The 20296-nt window shown below is 33.4% G+C and overlaps 1 protein-coding gene across 4 annotated transcripts in view; it reads right to left on the minus strand.

Moving 5' to 3' along the window:
• Positions 1–410: 410 nt before the first annotated feature.
• LOC124364962 (serine/threonine-protein kinase tricornered) overlaps positions 411–20296 on the minus strand; it is an 84518-nt gene continuing 64632 nt past the window's right edge. For 3 of the 4 annotated variants that reach the window (XM_046820827.1, XM_046820844.1, XM_046820836.1), the window contains 5 exons: positions 17861–18021; positions 12504–12643; positions 11820–12014; positions 7526–7843; positions 411–2361 (listed from right to left, as the gene is read on the minus strand). In XM_046820827.1, the coding sequence (XP_046676783.1) occupies positions 2246–2361; positions 7526–7843; positions 11820–12014; positions 12504–12643; positions 17861–18021 (930 nt within the window). In that variant the 3' untranslated portion in view covers positions 411–2245. The remainder of the gene's footprint in view (positions 2362–7525; positions 7844–11819; positions 12015–12503; positions 12644–17860; positions 18022–20296) is intronic. The other variant, XM_046820819.1, reaches the window with a different exon arrangement.

Below are 20296 nucleotides of genomic sequence, written 5' to 3' on the forward strand. Positions count from 1 at the left end.
TCGGCAGATTTGTACATAAACTTAGTAAAACATCATTAGGGGCTCACAGCAATACATAATGTGAAACATACTAAACAGACTGATGGTGACTACGTTAGCTGTGACAACTGTGATCACACTTGCTTGTAGCACGACGGAAATCATCCATAACATGATCCAGAGGTTACTGCTAATAAACATAACATTTTAGTTTGTAATAGAAAACAATGAGATTCGAGTTATACTCAAGTGGCAGTTGCTGGCACTACATCCCGGCCCAATCTATACTTGGCTCCGGGTACAAAGTGTTAATGATTTAACAAGTAAAAGAATTAGTAACTTTATCCACTTTCAAACTAAGTCAATAGGATCACCTGAACATCTGAAAAGCAATAATAAGGACTGATAGTGTTCAAATAAAACAACAAATGTTTTAACATTTCTAACGATGTAATTGAGATTAAATTTACAGATAATTTGAAACAAGACATTTTTGTGTTAAGACTTTGTCTTTAACCCTTTCAGGAACATTATAACAATATTTCACTAATACGTACAGAAGAGGATTTTATAAAGAAATTACTGTCTGTTAGAACATGTGTGAAAATCTTACTTTATTATAAAAATAACTTTTCTCGTGGACTGAGTGCTTTTCACAATTTAAAACCCGCAACACCTACAATACATAACAACAAAACTAGATAGTTCATTGTTTTTACCCACATCATTAAACATTCTTATATTTTTTTAATTTTTACAGATTGAATCTACATTGAGCTATGAAATACTATTTTATTCAATTTAAAAAGGTTAATTTTACAATTCGGTCTAATCTCTTAGGAAAATAGTTCTGAATTATTTCCATCAGTGAAACAAAGTGTTACTGATATTTTGTATCACTGAACAATGGCGAATGTCTGGAAAAATCCTGTTTCCTTCACTTCCCACATATTTGAAGTATCTAAATGATACTAATTAATATCACAAAATGAGTTAAACCCATTAAGGTCTAAATTAAGATATGACATCAATAAAAGAATCAAACTTTTGCACATTTTAAATTGTAATAAAACGTAATTATAATAAGTTACACTCTTTGGTATTAAGCCAATGATTTCCTCTTCATATTAAAAAATAAACATTGTACAGTAAACATAGGTCCTGAAAGGGTTAAATGTAAGTACAGAATAACCAATAGAATTGCACATTTTCATTTGTATAATTTGAAATATTTTGTCAACCAATAAATTCAGTTCACACAAAAGTTTGTATAAAACAATACAATTTTACTCATTGTAAAACACTCTTATTCACAAATATACAAGCAAACATTTTACCACAGGAAGAAGAAAAATTGAACATATAAATATCAAAATACAATATTTACTCTTATAAGACTTAAAACAAAAAGCATATTTACAAAAATCAATGCCTAAATAGTGAATAACACACTTAACAACATCACAAATCTATGTCATTGGCTTAAATAATACATAAGAAAGACAATAATTACAAAAGCATTAAAGTTATATAACTAACAATGATCCTTTAAAATAACCTAAAGTACCTTTGGTACAATGTGTGTAATATACAAACTTGATTTTTTATCATATATGATTATGGTACAACCTGCTGGTGGAGATGATCATACACACTCATTTGTTGGTTAGATAAAACTGGCCTTGTTAAGAAAATTTAAAAGAATTCAATTACTTATATTGGACTTCAATGTTTCTGACAACATCTGATATTGCATTGATATTATGCTAATGTTAATGTTTTTATTAAATTATGGACTAAAGTGTGTTGATTAGTTTAACTAACCTGTGATCTCCCTAAAATAAGAATCTCTTACTAAACAGTTTTCCAACCAATTAAACCATGCAACCTAATCCTGAAACTAAGTACATAAATTTTAATCCCTTGACAGTTTTGATAGATGTTTATAAAAATTAGTCACAAATATTTGGTTTCATATTTGAAAATATATACTTAAGCAAAACACTGGCAACTAAAAAAGCAGATTTACTATATAACTACAGAGATTTAATCTTAAAAATAACAATGTTACATAAATTTAAACCATAATATACATTTGCATTCATTACAACAATTTATAACAAAATAAAACATGATACAAAAATATTGCTGATAAATAAAACTAATCAAATTTCAAAAATAACTGTAATAAAATCTTAAAATATAAAAAAGGATAAAAAAGCTGCAACTAACAGTTGGGCGACTAAAACGGTTGGACTCATATCTGCTACTTCTTGGTTGGCGTTCCCCTCTGTGTGAGACCCTCAAATCTTTTGAATGTGTAGTTAATGAACACCCAATCCTTATATATGACTTCTCCATCTTGGGGCAGAGGTGCTGAGGCTGCAACAAGAGCAGATATATCATCAAAGCCTTGCTATGTTGGGAGGTAAATCATTAAAAAAACAATAGTACATACATTTTAAAATATATAATTAAACCATTTCTTAGGAAATTAATTTGAAACAAACAAAAAAGAAATTTACTTAAATTTATTGTTGTTACAATTTGTTAAGTTACAGACCAGTAGCAAGTTGTGGGAAAGTCAAGAACAAACACTGATGAATATAGTTTCAGAGTGTAATGTTTAAGAATTTTGGCCGTTCTGCCAAATTTTTGAGTGTGCTGCCTCTAAGGTCATCAGATTCTGTGCACTTTGTAAATGAAAGAAATCTAGCAAATTTCTTCTTGCCAGGTCCATGGTGAGCAAACTGGTTTATCACTCACAGTCTGAAAAAGTTGCATCTGACTAACCTTAGTAGATGGTGAGCCTGATCACAAGATCAGTTAAATAAATAAATAAACATGCCTTTTATTTCAATGCCTTTTAGTTAATACAGATATCAACTACAAACAACATTGTAGTCAACAAGCGAAAAGTGTGGAGCACTTCTGTTTGATTGTCCAACTCTAGAAAGGATTCTCCTTGAAATCTATCATGATGTGAAAAAGGATAGCAGTTATCCTTCATATAATATAATCAGCCATCTCCATGGAACTAATATAACTATGATAAGGTAAATTTCCCAGGTTACCTCGAGTAGATGATTTTATTTTTAAGATGTGCAACAAGTTCTTACAGTTTACTGGCCTAGACAAGAGGTAACCTATAGAATAAGACAAAGAACAATTAAAACAGTATTGTACAGCTGCACTTTCTCCTCACAGGTCAATCTTCCCATGACTAGCTAGATTTTTATAGAGCACATCACAATAGATTTGCATCAAATTATCATTACCCTTACTTTACCCAAACCAGTATTTTTTGAAAGGATTACATTAGCTATCATATCTATAAATTTTGAAAAATGGATTAGCATTACAATCAAAATTCTTCTGACAACACGTAAAGATTCAAATTTATTGTACAATAGCCTTGTACAAATGTTACTTAAGAAAATTGGTTTCTTAGAGCACAGCTATCAGAATGTTCTGTAGTAAGACAAAGTCATGAATACATACCATTCATACACAATGCAGTCTTGTTTATTTAGTGTATTATTTATTGTACTGCAATGATCAAACCAGAAGGAAATTAAAAATTATGGCTGCCAGATACTAAACGACTAATCCAGTAATTGCTCTCCTCTGATTTTATGATTTTAAAAAAAATTTTGAAAATTATAAAGACATTGTTTAAATCTAACATATTACATATACGAGGTCCAATCAAGAAGTATCCTACCTTTTGGTGCAACGTAAAACTGAAGTTACCTGAAAAAAGCTGGCGTTAATTTTCTTCAAAATAAGCACCCTGAGAAGCAACACAATGATTCCAGTGACGTTTCCACTTCTGGAAGCAGTCTTGAAAATCACTTTTCGGCATCGCCGTCGTTTTTTTCATAATTGCTTCTCGACTTTCAAATCTGGTGCCTTTCAATGGTTTTTTGAGGTGGGGGAAGAGCCAAAAATCGCATGGAGCCATATCTGGAGAGTACGGAGGCTGAGGAACTTGCGGAGTGCCGTGTTTCGCCAAAAAAGTTTGAATGAGCTGGGAAGAATGAGCTGGCGCATTGTCGTGGTGTAGCCGCCAATTTTGAGACGCCCACAAGTCAGGTCTTTTGCGGCGAATCGCATCTCGGAGACGACGTTGGACATTTAAATAGTACTGTGCATTCACAGTTTGACCCTCAGGGGCATATTCATGGTCCACAACTCCACGGTGGTCGAAAAAAACAGTAAGCATCACTTTGACATTGCTTCGAACTTGCCTTGCTTTTTTTGGCCGAGGATCCTGGGGAGACTGCCATTGTGATGACTGAAATTTGGTCTCAGGGTCATATCCATAGACCCAACTTTCGTCTCCAGTTGTTATCGATGTCAAAAAGTCCGCATCATCCTCACAACATAGCAGCATGTCCTCGGCAACATCCAATCGCCGTTGCTTCTGCTCGTCTGTCAGCAATTTTGGCACAAATTTTGCGGCTACCTGGCGCAATCCCAAGTCATCCGTTAAAATTGCTTCAGCTGATCCGAAACTGACATCTAACTCAGTACTTAGTTCCTCCACAGTCATTCGACGATTTTCACAGATCAAAACTTTTGCTTTCTCGATGATTTCCGGAGTTCGACTTGTTTTTGGTCGGCCCGAACGCGCGTCACTTTCTGCCGAGGTTCGACCACTTTTGAAACGGTTATACCACTCTTTAATCTGCGTAACACTCATTGCCTCATTTTCGAATGCTAGCTGAATTTTCCGAATGGTCTCACTTTGTTTTTCTCAGAGTTTCACGCAAAATTTAATGCAATAACGTTGTTCCACTTTTTCCGTCATCTTCACAGTTAGAGAAAACCGATACGCGCACTTGACTTATCAGTACATACTGACCCGTCTCCGGCGAACCAGTCGGGGGATCAAGATAAGACTTTGTACCTTTCCTTATCATAGTAGGAACTATTGTCGCAACAAATCTTATCTCATTATTGGCAGCAGAAGCCGCGATACACGACGAGGTCGGATACTTTTTGATTGGACCTCGTAAAATTAATGGAGAGAACAAGCCTTTTAGTAAATATATCATTTTATGAAAACATAATTATCTGAAATAAATTATAAAGTAAACAAAATTATGAAAAAATAAATTTTGAAAAATTGTAACATTGTATAAGCGTTTTACTTTTTAATCACCTGATTAACATAAAATAAAAAAGAATTCATGTTAGTGCATGTAAACTAAAATTATAAAATGCAAACATGCAACTTATTTCCATTGACCATGAACGAGAAATGGACACAGTAGGCTTAGACATAGCTTGTGTGTGATACAGTCTGAAGCACTGAGTTACACACAGTGCAGTCTCACAGTCCTTACACCACCAAGAAGTTTGTTTCCTTCCACTCTTTCCTGTAACAGCCTTTGATTTTTCTGAGCAAACTTTCGTTGGTTGTAATTTATTTCCTGTGGCTAGAATTTTGTAAGAGAAGTGTCTTGCCATCAGTCAATTTGTCTTGGTAGGTGGTGTTGATGATTCAGCTTGAAACAAAGCTCCTTCCTTATTTCTGAGAGATTTTCCTATTGCCATTATAAACTTATTCATGTGACAAAACTTTCTCAATCCTTCAGGACTGGTTACACGGTACAAGATTTTTGACAATAAACATAAATAAATGGAAGAACATTTCCTTCTACCATTTAAAATGATTTCTCTTTAAGGGGTAATAAGCAATCATTTGATTACATCTATCCACACTGGTTTTGTTCTTGATGTAATCTATAATAAGATCTGGTTTGTAAACATCAGTTGTAATCATTTTGTGTCTCGTTGACAAAGTCAAAACATCTCTGTTATCTTTCAACTTCAAACAAAATAAATGTTTTCTTCTCATAAATACAGATTCACTTTTCTTTTAGTTTCTTTTTAGTAACAGTTTTCAGCAGCTGAACTCTGTTGAACAAACAAGTTCCAACCGCTTTAGTATTTTTGCTCCATAAAAAGTCAAAAAAGATTGGAGAGCTATAAAATATGTCCATGTATACAGTGTGGTATTTTTCTAAATAATCTGACAGCAATCTTTCCAATAGAGAGACAATACTATTGTTGTCAGATTTATCTGTATTTGTTCAAACTTCAGAACATAGCCAGTTGATGCATCACAAACAACATACAACTTCACACCATGTTTGTCCGGTTTGTTTTTATTGTAAACCCTAAACCTCACTCCACCCTAAAACCACACGTTCCTTCATCGATAGTAAAGTTTTCTGCAGGATAAAAGGATTGAAAGAAGGTAGCAAATAAGTTATCTATGTATGGTCTTAGTTTGTGTACAGGATCATGGCCATGGCTTTAGTAGGCGACATAAGTTGAGTTGTCAAATATGTGAAAATTTGCTAAAAATAGCATAAAACCTGTCTCTACCCATTACTGAGGCTGCATAAGTTGATTTGATATATGTGACAGTAGACCAATAATCACTCAGTTTTGGTTTTAATACAATGCACATATGCAAAACAATTGAAAAGAAAGTGTATACTTCATGTAACTTCAACGTTGCCCACTTTCCCCATACATTGTTTCTTTTTTTCAATTAATGTGTATGTTTTAGTTTATAAGTTACAATTTTGGCATAGTTGTTAGTTTCAGACTTGAATAAACAAATCAACTTTCAGGAAAAAAGAATATTGAAAAAATATCGAAAGACGTTGATGTTTCATCAATCGTAGCCCTAACACCACTCATTTCATCAAACACTGGAAGCTGTGGTTGATTATCCACCCAAGATCAGAATCTGTAGGTTTATTATTTTAAGCCTGTCTCTTCCTAACATTAGGGGGTTCACACACAACTTCATTATCGTGAGAAGCTCGATATTTTCAGCTGGAATAGGGCTAACACTCGCAATGAACAATAATTTAGAGCTATCTTCACTAGACAATTGTTCTATCTCGATAAGCCTAAGATCACTTAGGTTTATGGTTTTTTTTGTTTCTTTCTAATATAACTATGGGAAGAATTAGTACTAGTGGAAGGCCTATCATGATCATACTCATCATCACTCACTCTTCATCACTAGGCCTAACCTCAAAATTTGGGTCAGGATTATTGTCATCGAGAAACTCACTCTCTGATCCAGAATCATAAATTTGGTCCAAGATTCTTTCAAACAGGATTCTTTCAACAGATAATCTTTTATTTTCATTAAAATAGGATCATCTTAATCCGAATCATCCTCAGAATCTGACAGCATATCGCGTATCATACGCACCCGTTTCTTTGTCTAAATGGTCACTTATTTTACACAACGAACTAGAAATATATACAATAAAAATTCGTACCACTACGAATACTATCAGAAATAAACTAAACCATCACTAAACCAACATTTGCCACATCACATTACACCTAAACGTATTAAATTAAATACTGGAGTCCAAGTATAGATACAACAGCGCGCATGCTAGCCCGACCTATACTCGGGCTCTGTATTCAATGTGTTAAATCTAGTTCTAGCTGAGGCAATCACATAACTTACAAATTCTAAAAACATTTAAATTAATAAACTTACGTATTTCTAATTTTACATCAGGGAAGTCATCAAAGTTGGAAGTGTCGTCGATTGACCTCACTTCGACAGGGATGGCTGCCGGCCGCTCTCGGATGTGATCCCAATCAACGCCCCGGAAGAACGGGGTATTGCCACTGCGTAATTCATCAACTCCCCGTGCAGCACCTAGTCTCCGTTCACACTCTGAGCAGAACCTACCCACCGCTTCCTTAGCTTCCTCAGATATCGGCACCTCGGGCGGGAATGTCAGAGTTTCTCGCCAGTTCATCACCTTCCTATAAGTTTCTTGAGGATTTTCACTGCAAAATGGTGGATAACCTGCAACAAAATTTGTAAAATATTTTGTTAAAAACAAAGGAAGTTAACACTTTCCTCTGCCATAGATACTTTTTAGTACTTGTTACTATAGTGTCACCAAACATTTCACTTGACTGACCATAAATTTCAACAATTTCTTAGTTGTCTAAGTTTTTATGGACATAGGATATATAACTGCGCCTTAGATTAAACACTGGACAAATACAAAGTTACTTTCTGTACAGTTGTACTCAGTACTTGTAATTGCAATGTTCATTATATGAGCCAGAGTGTTTTAACTGTTTTTAATCTCTATATATTTTATTTATTGATATTCATAAGGATATGTTTTCATATAACGTGAGAAAAGAAATTCATGACAAATCTACAAGCCATGGTAATCATCTTTATGTACCTTTTACAACATTGGAAAAATAAGTTCTAGTCATACTATAATATGTATTAGAGTAAGTTACAACTCTCAACCAGAGATTTATCCTTTAGTTTCTTTAAATTAAGTTACATATATAGCTGGCTGCTCATTCCTTCTATAACATTGTTCCTTCATCAATAGCAGATATTGTTGAACTAACCTGTTTAAAGTTAAATTGTTGTTCACATAAAAAAAACGTGATTTAAAGAACAGGCTTACCACGACTTTACCAAATACCGAAATAAGTAAGACGGGATGGAAACTCACTGAACTTATTTTGGCCCTTTTTGAAATACAGTACAACCCCGATAAGTCGGCTCCCGTTAACCCGGAAGTCCGGCTAACCCGGACCGATTTTCTATTAAAAAAAAAAAATCAGACAAAATTTCAATAATAAAAACGTAATATTTTTGAGTGGTATAGTATCCGTGAATCGATGTTGCATCAGTATTTGATGGGACTGTACGACAGTGAGTGTGTGACTCATGGCATACGGCGGGCGAGTGGTGGTCATTGTCCCGGATTCTCGGAAACAATAACAGACGCGTATTTCCCCAAATTCTGACCCTTTCCATTTACTGACGAACGAAGTGTAATTTACAATAATCAGGAAACAAGGGCCAAATAACGTTAAAACTCATATTTTGCACAAGATTTCTGGAACAAACCCCGGGCAATACGTTTTGTTTGGGGTTCCAAATCCCCTGGGATGTTGGCCCGCCTGGCCATAAAGGCTTTACAATGTGGCCCTTGGGTAAAAAAGGTTGGGCACCCCTGATCTAAACCATTCTTGAATCCCCTTCAACATACACACAAAATTTTGTCAAAATCGGTCCAGTCTTTTTACATTTGTTGTCTTTTTACCTTTTTATACATTTTATTTGATTCATTAACACATTCACACTGAAACCACTGTAAAATCTTTTACATAGAACTGCTATCCTGTTCTTGATTACATATTTTAAACATTTGCCACAAGAGTGTTCTCTATTACAAATAATGTCCTGCTGCACAACTAAACAACAGAACATTCAAACAGTATTCAATTTAAAACTTCAGAGAGTGTATTGTCAGTGCAAGGTTTATTCAGAAGAAAAATATAAATGTTTGTATTAATTAGTGGTAATATCATAAAATGTATATGCAAGTTAATTAAATTAGACTCGTCAATAAATCAATTAATAAATGTCAATAATATTTAGAATTTTCTAGTAAGACTTACTTTTAAAATAAATTCACAGTTGTAAAAAGGGACCTAAGTCATAAATAAATACAATGATACAATATTGTATAATTAGTAATATTGTAAAATATAATTTAAATAAAACTCGTACTTGTTACGTACCTGGATATTTCATCTTAAAAACGTTAATTTATGGTGTTTTCTGGTCATGCATCAGATTTGCTCATATTAAAAGTTAAAAGTATGGGTTAAAAGACAACACAATTTAAAGTACTAACTATATCAAAGCAAGCATAACCTTATCAACAGTACTGGAGGGAATCACTTGTTAGTACGCAGGTTGGCAAACAGATGAGGTAGTGCTCCATACTTTTTAATATCAAAAGCTACTTCATTCAGTGACTCGGATCCTTGTTTACACTCTAATGAACTTAATAAAACTAGAAACAGTATTTAGAAAGCTTGTTCAGGATCACTTTTTATACTAACAGGTGTAGATGACCTCCAATGGTATCAAAACCTCACTTAACTAAAAACTAACCAAAAAGTGACTTAGGTCCCTTTTAACAATCAGCGATTCAGTTATTTAAATATGTAGTAAATGGCTAAAAGTTTAGCTAGCTGTCTGATATTAGGTGCAAAAATAAAAGTCCTCACTATTTGATCTGATGAACTCACAGACGAGTGTCCACTACTTTCAGTTGAGCTATCACTAGCTGATAACAAATTAAGGTCAGATAGTATCATTCTCTACCACCTGTCAGTTCAAGCATGTATTAAATCGTATAAAGTAGTAATTTCTCAATAAATCATATTGTAGGAACCTATATTGACAGCCTGTCACTTTTGAAGTGAGTTAACCCTCTCCCGCTCGCATTGTTTCCAGGCGCTCACGGTGCTTCTAACCTCAATTAATTCGCTCTGCCGGTTGCACTCGGTCAAAATATGCGGCGCCTCAACTTACACATGTTCTGTCATTGTAATTAACTATAATTATATATATATATATATAAAAATTATTTTACTATATATTGGTTCAATGAAGTTGATTGTACGAGACCAGGGAGGGGGCACACGGACAGCTGGGCGCCGCGCCCGCAGTGTTGTTTATTGCGCAGTTACTTGGTGAAGGTCATTGTCTGGCTCGCCGTCACTGCCACTGCCACTGTGATCACTCCGAACTACACCCTCAATGCCACCAACCATTTCACAAAGCTCTGGTACATCACTACACTCACTTGAATCGTCGCAATCACTACTAAAAACGAGATCGATTTCCCACGAAGTGTACGACTTCAACCCACCATTGTTTCCGCACAACTAATATAAATAGCAAAATAATGGAATAAATCTACTGTAAAAGTACAGTAAATGGTTTCCTGATAGCAAACAACCCGTAGTAGTACAAAATATTGTTACTCGAGAGCAGCACTTATCGGCTCTAGTGGGTAAAGCAGTGCGTGCCGATCTGTGCCGTTTAAGCTGCAGTGGCTATGTGGTGGCCGTGCCGATTCATGCCTTGAGAGCGGGAGAGGGTTAATAATTTCCCTTTATAGCACAGAGTATAAACAGTGAAAATTACTTAAGTTCAAAACATGACTAAGCTGGTATTTCACGAATAATTTACAAATAGTTTACTCTTAACGTAATGTGGTCATTACTTGCATTATTTAACACTTTCTTATGATTTAGTAATCTTAAAAATGTAATCTTTAGATCATCTTACCAACATCAAATCCTGTATTTTGCTTTCTGTGGTTTATCATCTGGTCCTTAACCTTTTTCTCAGCCATTTTTTGCAAAGTATCTCCAGAAAATTCCGGTGATTTACTGCAATGTATCTGTTAAAAATCTCAGCACTCTTTTGCCTGTTTTGCAGAGTTGTAGTTTTTATTTATTATTTAACTAATTTTCAAAATTTAATTTTCTTTTTATTCAGCAAGAAATGTACGCAACTATACTCTAATAATTAGCAAGTATTTATTCTAGCAATATACTATACTAAATATTCTATTATTATAAAATCATAATTTTGTTTTGTTTTTCTTAAAAAGGGAGAGACTGATTCCACTTTATGCCTTATTCTACCCGTCCTTATAGGCCACTGACCTGTGTGAGGATCTTATCAAACAGAATAAGGGAAAGAGTCAATAAAGTACAAGCTCGATGGTATTGATAAAAAGTGGTAAGGGCACAGACAGGATCAGAACCCGCAATATCTCTGACTCAGATCCAAAGTCCTGTGTCAGACTGCTCAGCCATCAGCACCTCTCCAAGTTAATATTTCAATAAAAGTCTCTGTAAGTTTTGTGATTGGAAATATAGATTTAGTCTAACTTGATACAGTGTAATCAATGAATGCCATGGGCACAGAAACTGACCTATTAGCATCTCGTACATGATGACCCCTAGACTCCACCAGTCACAAGCTGGTCCATAGCCCGTCTGCAGGAAGACCTCAGGCGCGATGTAGTCTGGTGTGCCAACTGTGCTGTACGCCAGTGCTCTCCTGTTCTTCTTCCAGCTCTCCGCCCTTCGCTTGCTGTCCATTGGACTTGAGGCTGGAAACATACAACCTAATTCATCAGTGATATTGTCTGAACAGTTTAATGATTTAAGATAATATCATATTATTTAAAATTTTAAAAATTGTTAAACAGTTGATTTTTTTCAAACAGTTATTCTATGTGATCCTCACTGAATAGTGAAGGACACTTCAAGACACGAGTTTTGGTTAAGAAATCTAACTGATTCCAGTAACTATATACATATATTCACTTCATATAAATATGAATATGTGATGTATATACAACAACTGTCTAGTAGGTTTGAAATTTAACTTTAACAGGTACCTATTATTCTGAAACTGAATAGATGTGGAAAACAAAATAGCAGGCATACGCTGCAATAAAACCTTTAATTAAGAGATCATCCAGTACAGCTCTAGGTTTTATATATATATATATATATCTGCAAGTCACATTTGAATACTATGTAGGCCTGGGCCATATTTTTAAGGTTGCAAAATTTGTCGTAATAAAAGAACTAAACTTACAAGTACTTACTAAAGTCTGAAGGTTTTGCTTGGCTGAGATCTCGATAAAAATCGGTTCGGTGAGATTTCTTCAAGCCTGTACACAGCCCAAAGTCTGACAGCTTGATATGTCCTCTAGCATCCAACAGCAGGTTGTCTGGCTTTATATCACTACAACATTATATTTACAGTCACACGACATCAGTTTTATCTAGTCCTTTATATTTATACTTCTCATCAGAATAATCTCTCAACTCATGAACCTCAGGACTACGTTGTAGCCCAGTCAATAAAGGTTTTATGTCAGAAAATATTTCCTACAAGCAGAATGTTTCACAGATCGTAGAGCAGTATTAGATATGTATTTTTACAAAAGTCCTTGGTTTACCCCTTGAGCATTCCCCTCATCCCCCTTTTAATATAATTTTCAAGAATTATAAAACGCAAATATCTACTAAATTATTTGAAGAATTTATTTTGTTGGCATCAGTTATTCTTAAAAAGGGTACTATAATAAGTCTTTGTAATAAAACTATAAAATCTAAATTCTAGTATTTTACAAATAAAATTTATATATATTGCTGTTACATTTGAGAGGGTAGGCCGAAATATAGCAGTAATCGCACAGTGCTGCAGAGTTCGGTTGACTGCTGTGCGGCAAGTAAGTGAGTGACGTAAACTATTTGAATTACAACTAATTATTTTATTATAATACATAAATTTAAAATATCATAATGTTCGTATTACTAAGTAAGTAATAATACTAACCCATACACCTACACCACCCTTAGAGAGTAAAAAGACTACCCCGAAATGACTGAGAAGAATATTATTACTACCCAATGAAAGACTTTCCATTATCCACCACCTATGGACTGCTGTGCTCAGGACTGACATACCGGTAGCTGTCATACACTATTAATATTTCTAAATAAGCACTGAAAGAAATGTATGACAGCATCAAGGACTACATATCCTCTATTATAACACTGCAAGGTGTCCAGGAAATCAAATTTAATCTTATACACGCTTCATACAACTTTTTTGCATTAAAAAAATTACATAAAATAGGCAAAACGAATAATATTAAAACTAAAGCCATGTGTCAGTATTTGCTTAAATTTACTTTAAGGAATAGCAAAGTATATTATAATATAATTAAAACAATAGTAATTAAATATTAGAATCTAGCGGTTACCTGGGGATTTGTACACAATTTTCAAAATCAAATTCTGTATCCATTTTAGTGAAGGCCATTATTGATGTAATATTATGGAGCACTATGATATTTTTAAATGGAAGTAAGCACATGTTAGGTAAATATTATTACAGTGCTCATGGTTAAGAGGATCTAAGGTTAATACTTTGACTGCGATAGACACACATTACTAATATACCAGCTGTCTAAAAGTAGGTACATGACGGGTGCCGCTGTAAAGATGTTAACAACGTATTCTGCAGCTAGAGATGTACCATAGTTTAACACTTTGACTGCGGTGGGCACACATTACTATTCTACCAGCTGTCATAAAGTCGGTACATGGTGTTGCAGTAATGGTGTTAAACAAAATTATGACTCTCTTTGTAAGGTTTTGTAGTTTGGTTTAGTTTAAGATTAAGGTTGTGACATATTGTGAGCAAGGGTTGCTGTGAGAGGATTTAATAATAGGTTAGATTGGCAGTACAATACCCTCAAATGAACCAACACATATTTTATTTTGTGACAACATCTCATTAAATCGATTAAAAATTTTAATTAACAATTGATTGGGTCAACCGATATATTAAGCACCAATTTTAATACCTTAATACTTTGAAGACATATTTAATATTAAATTACTCATTACAATTTATTTTAAATTTAATTCATTATAACATTTACTAGTAATTTTGTAGTGTTGCAATAATTATGAGTTCATGGCTAACGTGAGAAACTATCTTTTAAATAGCTAAACATTTACATGAATTTACATTTTCGAAATTGTGAACATTTAAATAGATATGGAATTGAAAATGATTAATGAACCCTAAAATATACTAAGTTCTTAAAATTACTTACATTTTTTTCCACTTCACACTTATTACGCCTAGAGATATTTTTCCGCACACGAACACCAACACTAGCACTCCCGAACCTCGCTTTTCAACTACCCATCCTCGACCTCCTCCTCTGTTCCTTGTTCTTCAGTTTTGATGTTGTTCTCCCGCCAGCTCTCCAATGGCCACGCCTATGCCAAATCTCTCCATCATAATTGGTGAGTACCAATTTTTCATATCAGCATGGCTGCCCCTTACATCGTCGCACGGTTTTTTTATATATAAGCATTTCTGCTGCTTAAGCAAGCATTTCCTGTTTGTTCACCATCGGTGTCTGGGTGGATGTGCGTATCCACTTACATCCGGAGGATGTTTGTCTCGAATTGTAATACAAGACTTCCTTTCCAACAACTATCTGTACATCGATTCTATGAATTTTATTTTACTAATAATTACATATGTCTTACATCTTATATCATGTACGAGCATTTCTAGTTTGAAAATATTATATTTCAGATGTCACAGATGAGTTTGCTTTTTTGTCCCAATCAAGAAAATATAAAGTCTCGGAAAGCAACTACAATAAAAAAGTGTCTTTTTCCAGAGTTATAGTTGATTCTACTTGAGGAGACTACTTTGGTCCAAAAGCATCTATTTCCGGTTTATGGAGTAGAGTGGAAAATCCTTACGAAAATCGTGTAACTTTTCAAAATAATTGTTCATGATAAGGTTTACATAACAAGGTCTTATTTTTCTATTTTAATTTACGAAAGAATGGCCTGTTGATGTATGTTATTGTCCATTCCTCTGTGTTTCCTTTAAGGCACTGTAAATATGCTATATCACAATGTCAAGGAAGCCAAACAGTTTCAACTATCTTATACACAAAAATACATAGATTTGTTCATTAAGATATGTTTTATTGCAGTAATAGTATTTCCAATGCATTAAGTGATTTCAATTTCACATTGGTCAATATGTAGTGAAAGTTAGACAATAACTCTAAATACTAATACTTGTTAAAATTTTAACATGAACACATATTTTAGTCTTCTTGGCGAACTTCTCCTGAGTCACCAGCTGTTTAGTCTCAGTATAATTTTAATCATGGTTCATAAAATGAAATCATTACTTTCCTGCATTCAAAAATATTTCAGGAAATATTTCCAATTTTTTTTCTTTGTGAAAACCTTTTTCAGATTTTAATTATTATTAACAAAAACAAAAGATGGCCATTCCAAAGATTAATACTTAGCAAAACATTTAGGGATTCATTTGTATTTATAAGAACGGCTAAATTACCTCAACTTTTGAGTGCTACAATGTCTTTAATGTTGACGTTTCTAATTTTATAAAGTACAAGGTTATTTCGGTTAAATAACCAGATAGGTGTATTCAATAAGTTGCAAACTAACGATAAATACAAGTTTTACGCTGCTTTCCTTACACTTTCATCTACGAAACATACGTTGTTTGAGTACTTTGGTATTATCAGGAGGCCACTATTTTTGGACAACAATGAACTTACTCCGTGTTGGTGCCAACTTGACATTGTTACCAACCTATTGAAACAAAATATCCCAATTTATGGGGAAACTGACATATGCGCCATCCTGTATTTAGTTTTTATATAGTACTGTTAAATCACTTATCAGAGGCAATTTGTGAAAAGATAAATAAAATCTCTAGAAACACAAACTGAATGGTTATTTTTCTGAGAAATTTATTATGAGTGATAACATATATATCAGCTTGTATATTATAAGCGAAGCTTATATATCAACATGCTTTTTTTGGCTTATAACCGTCAAAAATATTATTTGATGGAAATGTAAAACCACACAGTAAGTTTTACATCAAAATGTGTTAAAAACCATATCACTATAAAAACTATTCATGTGTTTTGCTTAATTTGAGCCATCTCCAAAGTGTTAATCTATTGGGGAAGACATACGCACTGGTTACGTGCTGAACAGTTCAGGACTGAATGCCAAATCACATGCTAGTTATGTGGTCTATATTTAGCCACTTTTTATTGTTATAGGCTGTTTTAGTTCTGAAAATATCCGACAGATATTGTTGTCATGGTCTTAATTAATTTTTCCTCTAAGAAAAAATGCATTTCATTTAGTTGTTATTGGCAGCACTGAATTGACCACCTGTTTGTTTTGTAATTGTTTCTGATTGTCAGCTGCTACATGCAAGGTTAGGTGTGTTGTTTTTTGTTTAGTTGTGAGATTGATCATAATGGAGTTTAAATAATTGTGAATTCTGATGTTGCTTTGTTATCAAACAGTGATTACAACTGTAATTCTGATATCAGTAATAGTGTTTGAAATGTGGAAGATGTAATTTTTTCTGAGCTCAAAAACCGTCTGTCGATTCATGAACATTTTACACAAAGGTAGACCACTAAAAACAGACAGAAAAGTATAAATATTGTGTATTTTTTGTTAGTTAAAATTAATTTGTGTACAGTAATAAAAACAGTAAAACTTCTTAAAAAATTAAGAACTTTGAGGTAAATTTCCAGCAAAATCATAAAAAACATAGCTCATAATATTGTTTATTTTATTTTAAGCTTATTTTTCAGATATATGCATGACATATTTAATTTATAACAAAAAAAACACTGTTTTATTTTAGATAGTGTGTTAAGTTAATGATAAATAAAAAAAAATTAAAACAAACTGTTTCCAAATTAAATACTATATATACATATATGTACAAAATAACAATTTTTGGAAATTAATAATTTCATTGCAAATACAATATTTACTATATTCAATAAAAATTGTACTGTAAAGACAGTCCTCAATAAATATTTATTTAATGGTTAAGGAACTTTGTTAAAAATATAAAATAATGAATTTGTTAACTAATTATTAACTGGAGGAAAAAAACAATATTCTCCCAATTTTAAAACAGTTACTACAAGCAAGTTAAGTAAAATGTCCTAAACCTATTCACATTACTTCACAGAATACTGAAATCCAAATATCCATGGAATATTAGGAAATCTATGGTCATCTTGAGAACGTTATCCTAATTTTTCTTTTCTCTTCATTGTTTGAAGTTTATTTTTGACGATGGAAGGATTGTGAAGGAAACAGGGTTTTTCCGGACATTTGCCATTGTTCAGTGAAACAAAAAATCAGTAACACTACGTTTTGAGATCTGCAATCTGATCTCTTCTTCATGGTGGTTGTGATTCCTGATTTAGGCGTGCCAAAACGCTTTGGTATGATTTGTTTATTTTAACCTAGTTCTTTCTTTTCTATTGACCCACTGTTCATATTAGAACCCACTGGTCATATTTTGTAATTATAGTAGACGTATTCTTTTATTTACCGGTGGATGAAGCCAAGCTTATGGATGGAATCGATGGCAAGTGCAGTCTCTGCAATGTAGAACTGCGTACACTCCTCACTGAGAGTATCCTTCTTCATCAAAAGCGTCATCATGTCTCCCCCCGGCAGGAACTCCATGATCAGGTACAGGTTTATTGGATCCTGGACAGAATACAACCACACTTCAGGATACTATTTCTCAAGTTAACTGATTCTGTAACAAAGAACTTTGCAAACTAATCACTGTGAATGAATTTCATCGAAAACAATGTCATGTCTCCGTCACCAGCAGGAACACCAGGTACAAGATTAGTACCTGACAGGGCCTTATTGACAATTTATCGCCTATCTGTGCAAACTCTTGATAAAAAGGTTCTACAGACTTGAAACTTAGATCATAGGTTTCTCTTGGTCCAAGGAAGAACCGTACTGATTTTGAGGTCAACAGGTCAAAAGGCAGTCCTTCTGTTCATCTGGTGAAACTCTTGCTAGGGAAATCATAGACTAGAAAATTGGTATATAGTTTCCTTTTGGTCCAAGAACTATAATTAATTTGGGCATCAAAAGGCGAAAGGTCAGACCATGTCTATCCGTCCATCTCTCTGTCTGTTGTACAATAACTTGTTTGTTACATTTAGTCGGGACATACAATACTCTGTTATATTAGTTATACATGTTACATGGTAATTGTTTCCGTAACTTAAAATGTTGTGTATTCATCACACGGAAAGAATTTAATGAGAAACATCTACAAGACTTCACCTGCAAAACTGCACTATCATAAACATAAATATTACATATTGTACACAAAACGATCTCTCTTTATCATACAAACTAACTACTGACAGTTTTCATAAACTTTGCAAACTTATCACTGAAAATTTCCTTACATAAGGTTTTTTATAATATATAATGTTGTCAAGAAGACTTCCCTGACAGGGACTCCAGGGACATATACACGTTTATTGTGATATCACTTTAAGAATGGAGGTTTAATAGGACTCATTAATTATTATTTATTTATACCCTAAAAAATCAAAAGGTGGTATTTTTCTTTGACAGATCAAGTTTGCATCAAAGTAGCAGTCTCTAGAAATCCAATTAGTTTCAAATAGCACTTAGGAAATAAAGCCATTACAAATTGTAATTTAATGCTACTACCAACAAACACTGCCATGGAAAGTTATAATATAATTTCCCAATAGCCAAAGAATTATCAAAAAATCTATAGTTTAACAAACTGACTACTGAGTAATGCAGTGTCTGATATTCAGTGAATCATCATACACCACTATTATAATATTTTGTAACATCTTAATAACTGCCAACAAGTATAAAAACTTAAGAACTAGCTTTAAACATTATTATAATCGTATTCATCAAAATATTCCTTAAATACAAGAATAAAATGGTCTGTTCAAAATATTTTCTTTACATTTGATAAATTAAATTAGTGAAGATTTTCATAATTTTGTATGTATTTGTTAATGAATTTTGCTCCAGCATATGTCTTTTAACATTAAATAAAAGCTGATGTTTGGATGTTGCAAGACACTTATTTATTGTATTATCCTAAGCAATCTAAGTACATATATTTTACAGCACACATAACTATCAAGAAGATAATTCATGTAATTATTAAAAACACAAGTAATGCTTGAAAAAATTTTACTTAATGAGCCTCTTTTGATTTATCACTTCAAGAATTAAATAGGGTTGTAGTTAATTTATGTATGTAAAGAATGAGTTTGTCAAAATTCACAAGTATATCGCCAGTTACAGTGTTAATAAATTGAAATGAAAAATGTTTCTTCTGATCAAAATGTAACAAATCAATAAAATACTCCCAATAGTTTTATTGGTTGATTGAGTATAGAGTCCCATAAGGAACTTTATTATTGAATATACAGGGTGGCCACTCAAAACCTCTTTTCAAATTCCTGGTTTTCTCCGGTCAAAGATTTCCAATTCTCTAGTCTAGTTTGAAACCAAAGAAACAACTGTAATATTTTATTTAACCCTTATGCCGAGTTCAACGGTGATGGTTTATTGTCACCAGCTGTATTTACAAGAAATGCCACAAAGCTGTGGTGCTCTAGCATTTTGTCGCAAGCGATATGCGAGAAATTCGATGACAATTTATTGCTATCACCTAATTCAAGCTCCTTAGTTTTTATCCCTGTGTTTTTCAATGTGTCGACGAATCATCGTTTATACATAATAACTTGCCTTTCTGTGATGTTTGTAAAATACATATATCCAATACGGAATAAACAAAGATAACAAATAATTACTAACACAGTGCTACTCCAGCATTGCAGGTCAGAGATCTGTGATGGATGAACTTCAAAGCAATCAATAATTTGAGTACTGCCAATCAGTAGTCATCCAAGAATAGAATTTCTTTGGATTCGAGATTCAGCTTCCCCATATAAGT

The sequence above is a fragment of the Homalodisca vitripennis genome, chromosome 1 (assembly GCF_021130785.1).
Source record: "Homalodisca vitripennis isolate AUS2020 chromosome 1, UT_GWSS_2.1, whole genome shotgun sequence".
Lineage (NCBI taxonomy): Eukaryota > Metazoa > Arthropoda > Insecta > Hemiptera > Cicadellidae > Homalodisca > Homalodisca vitripennis.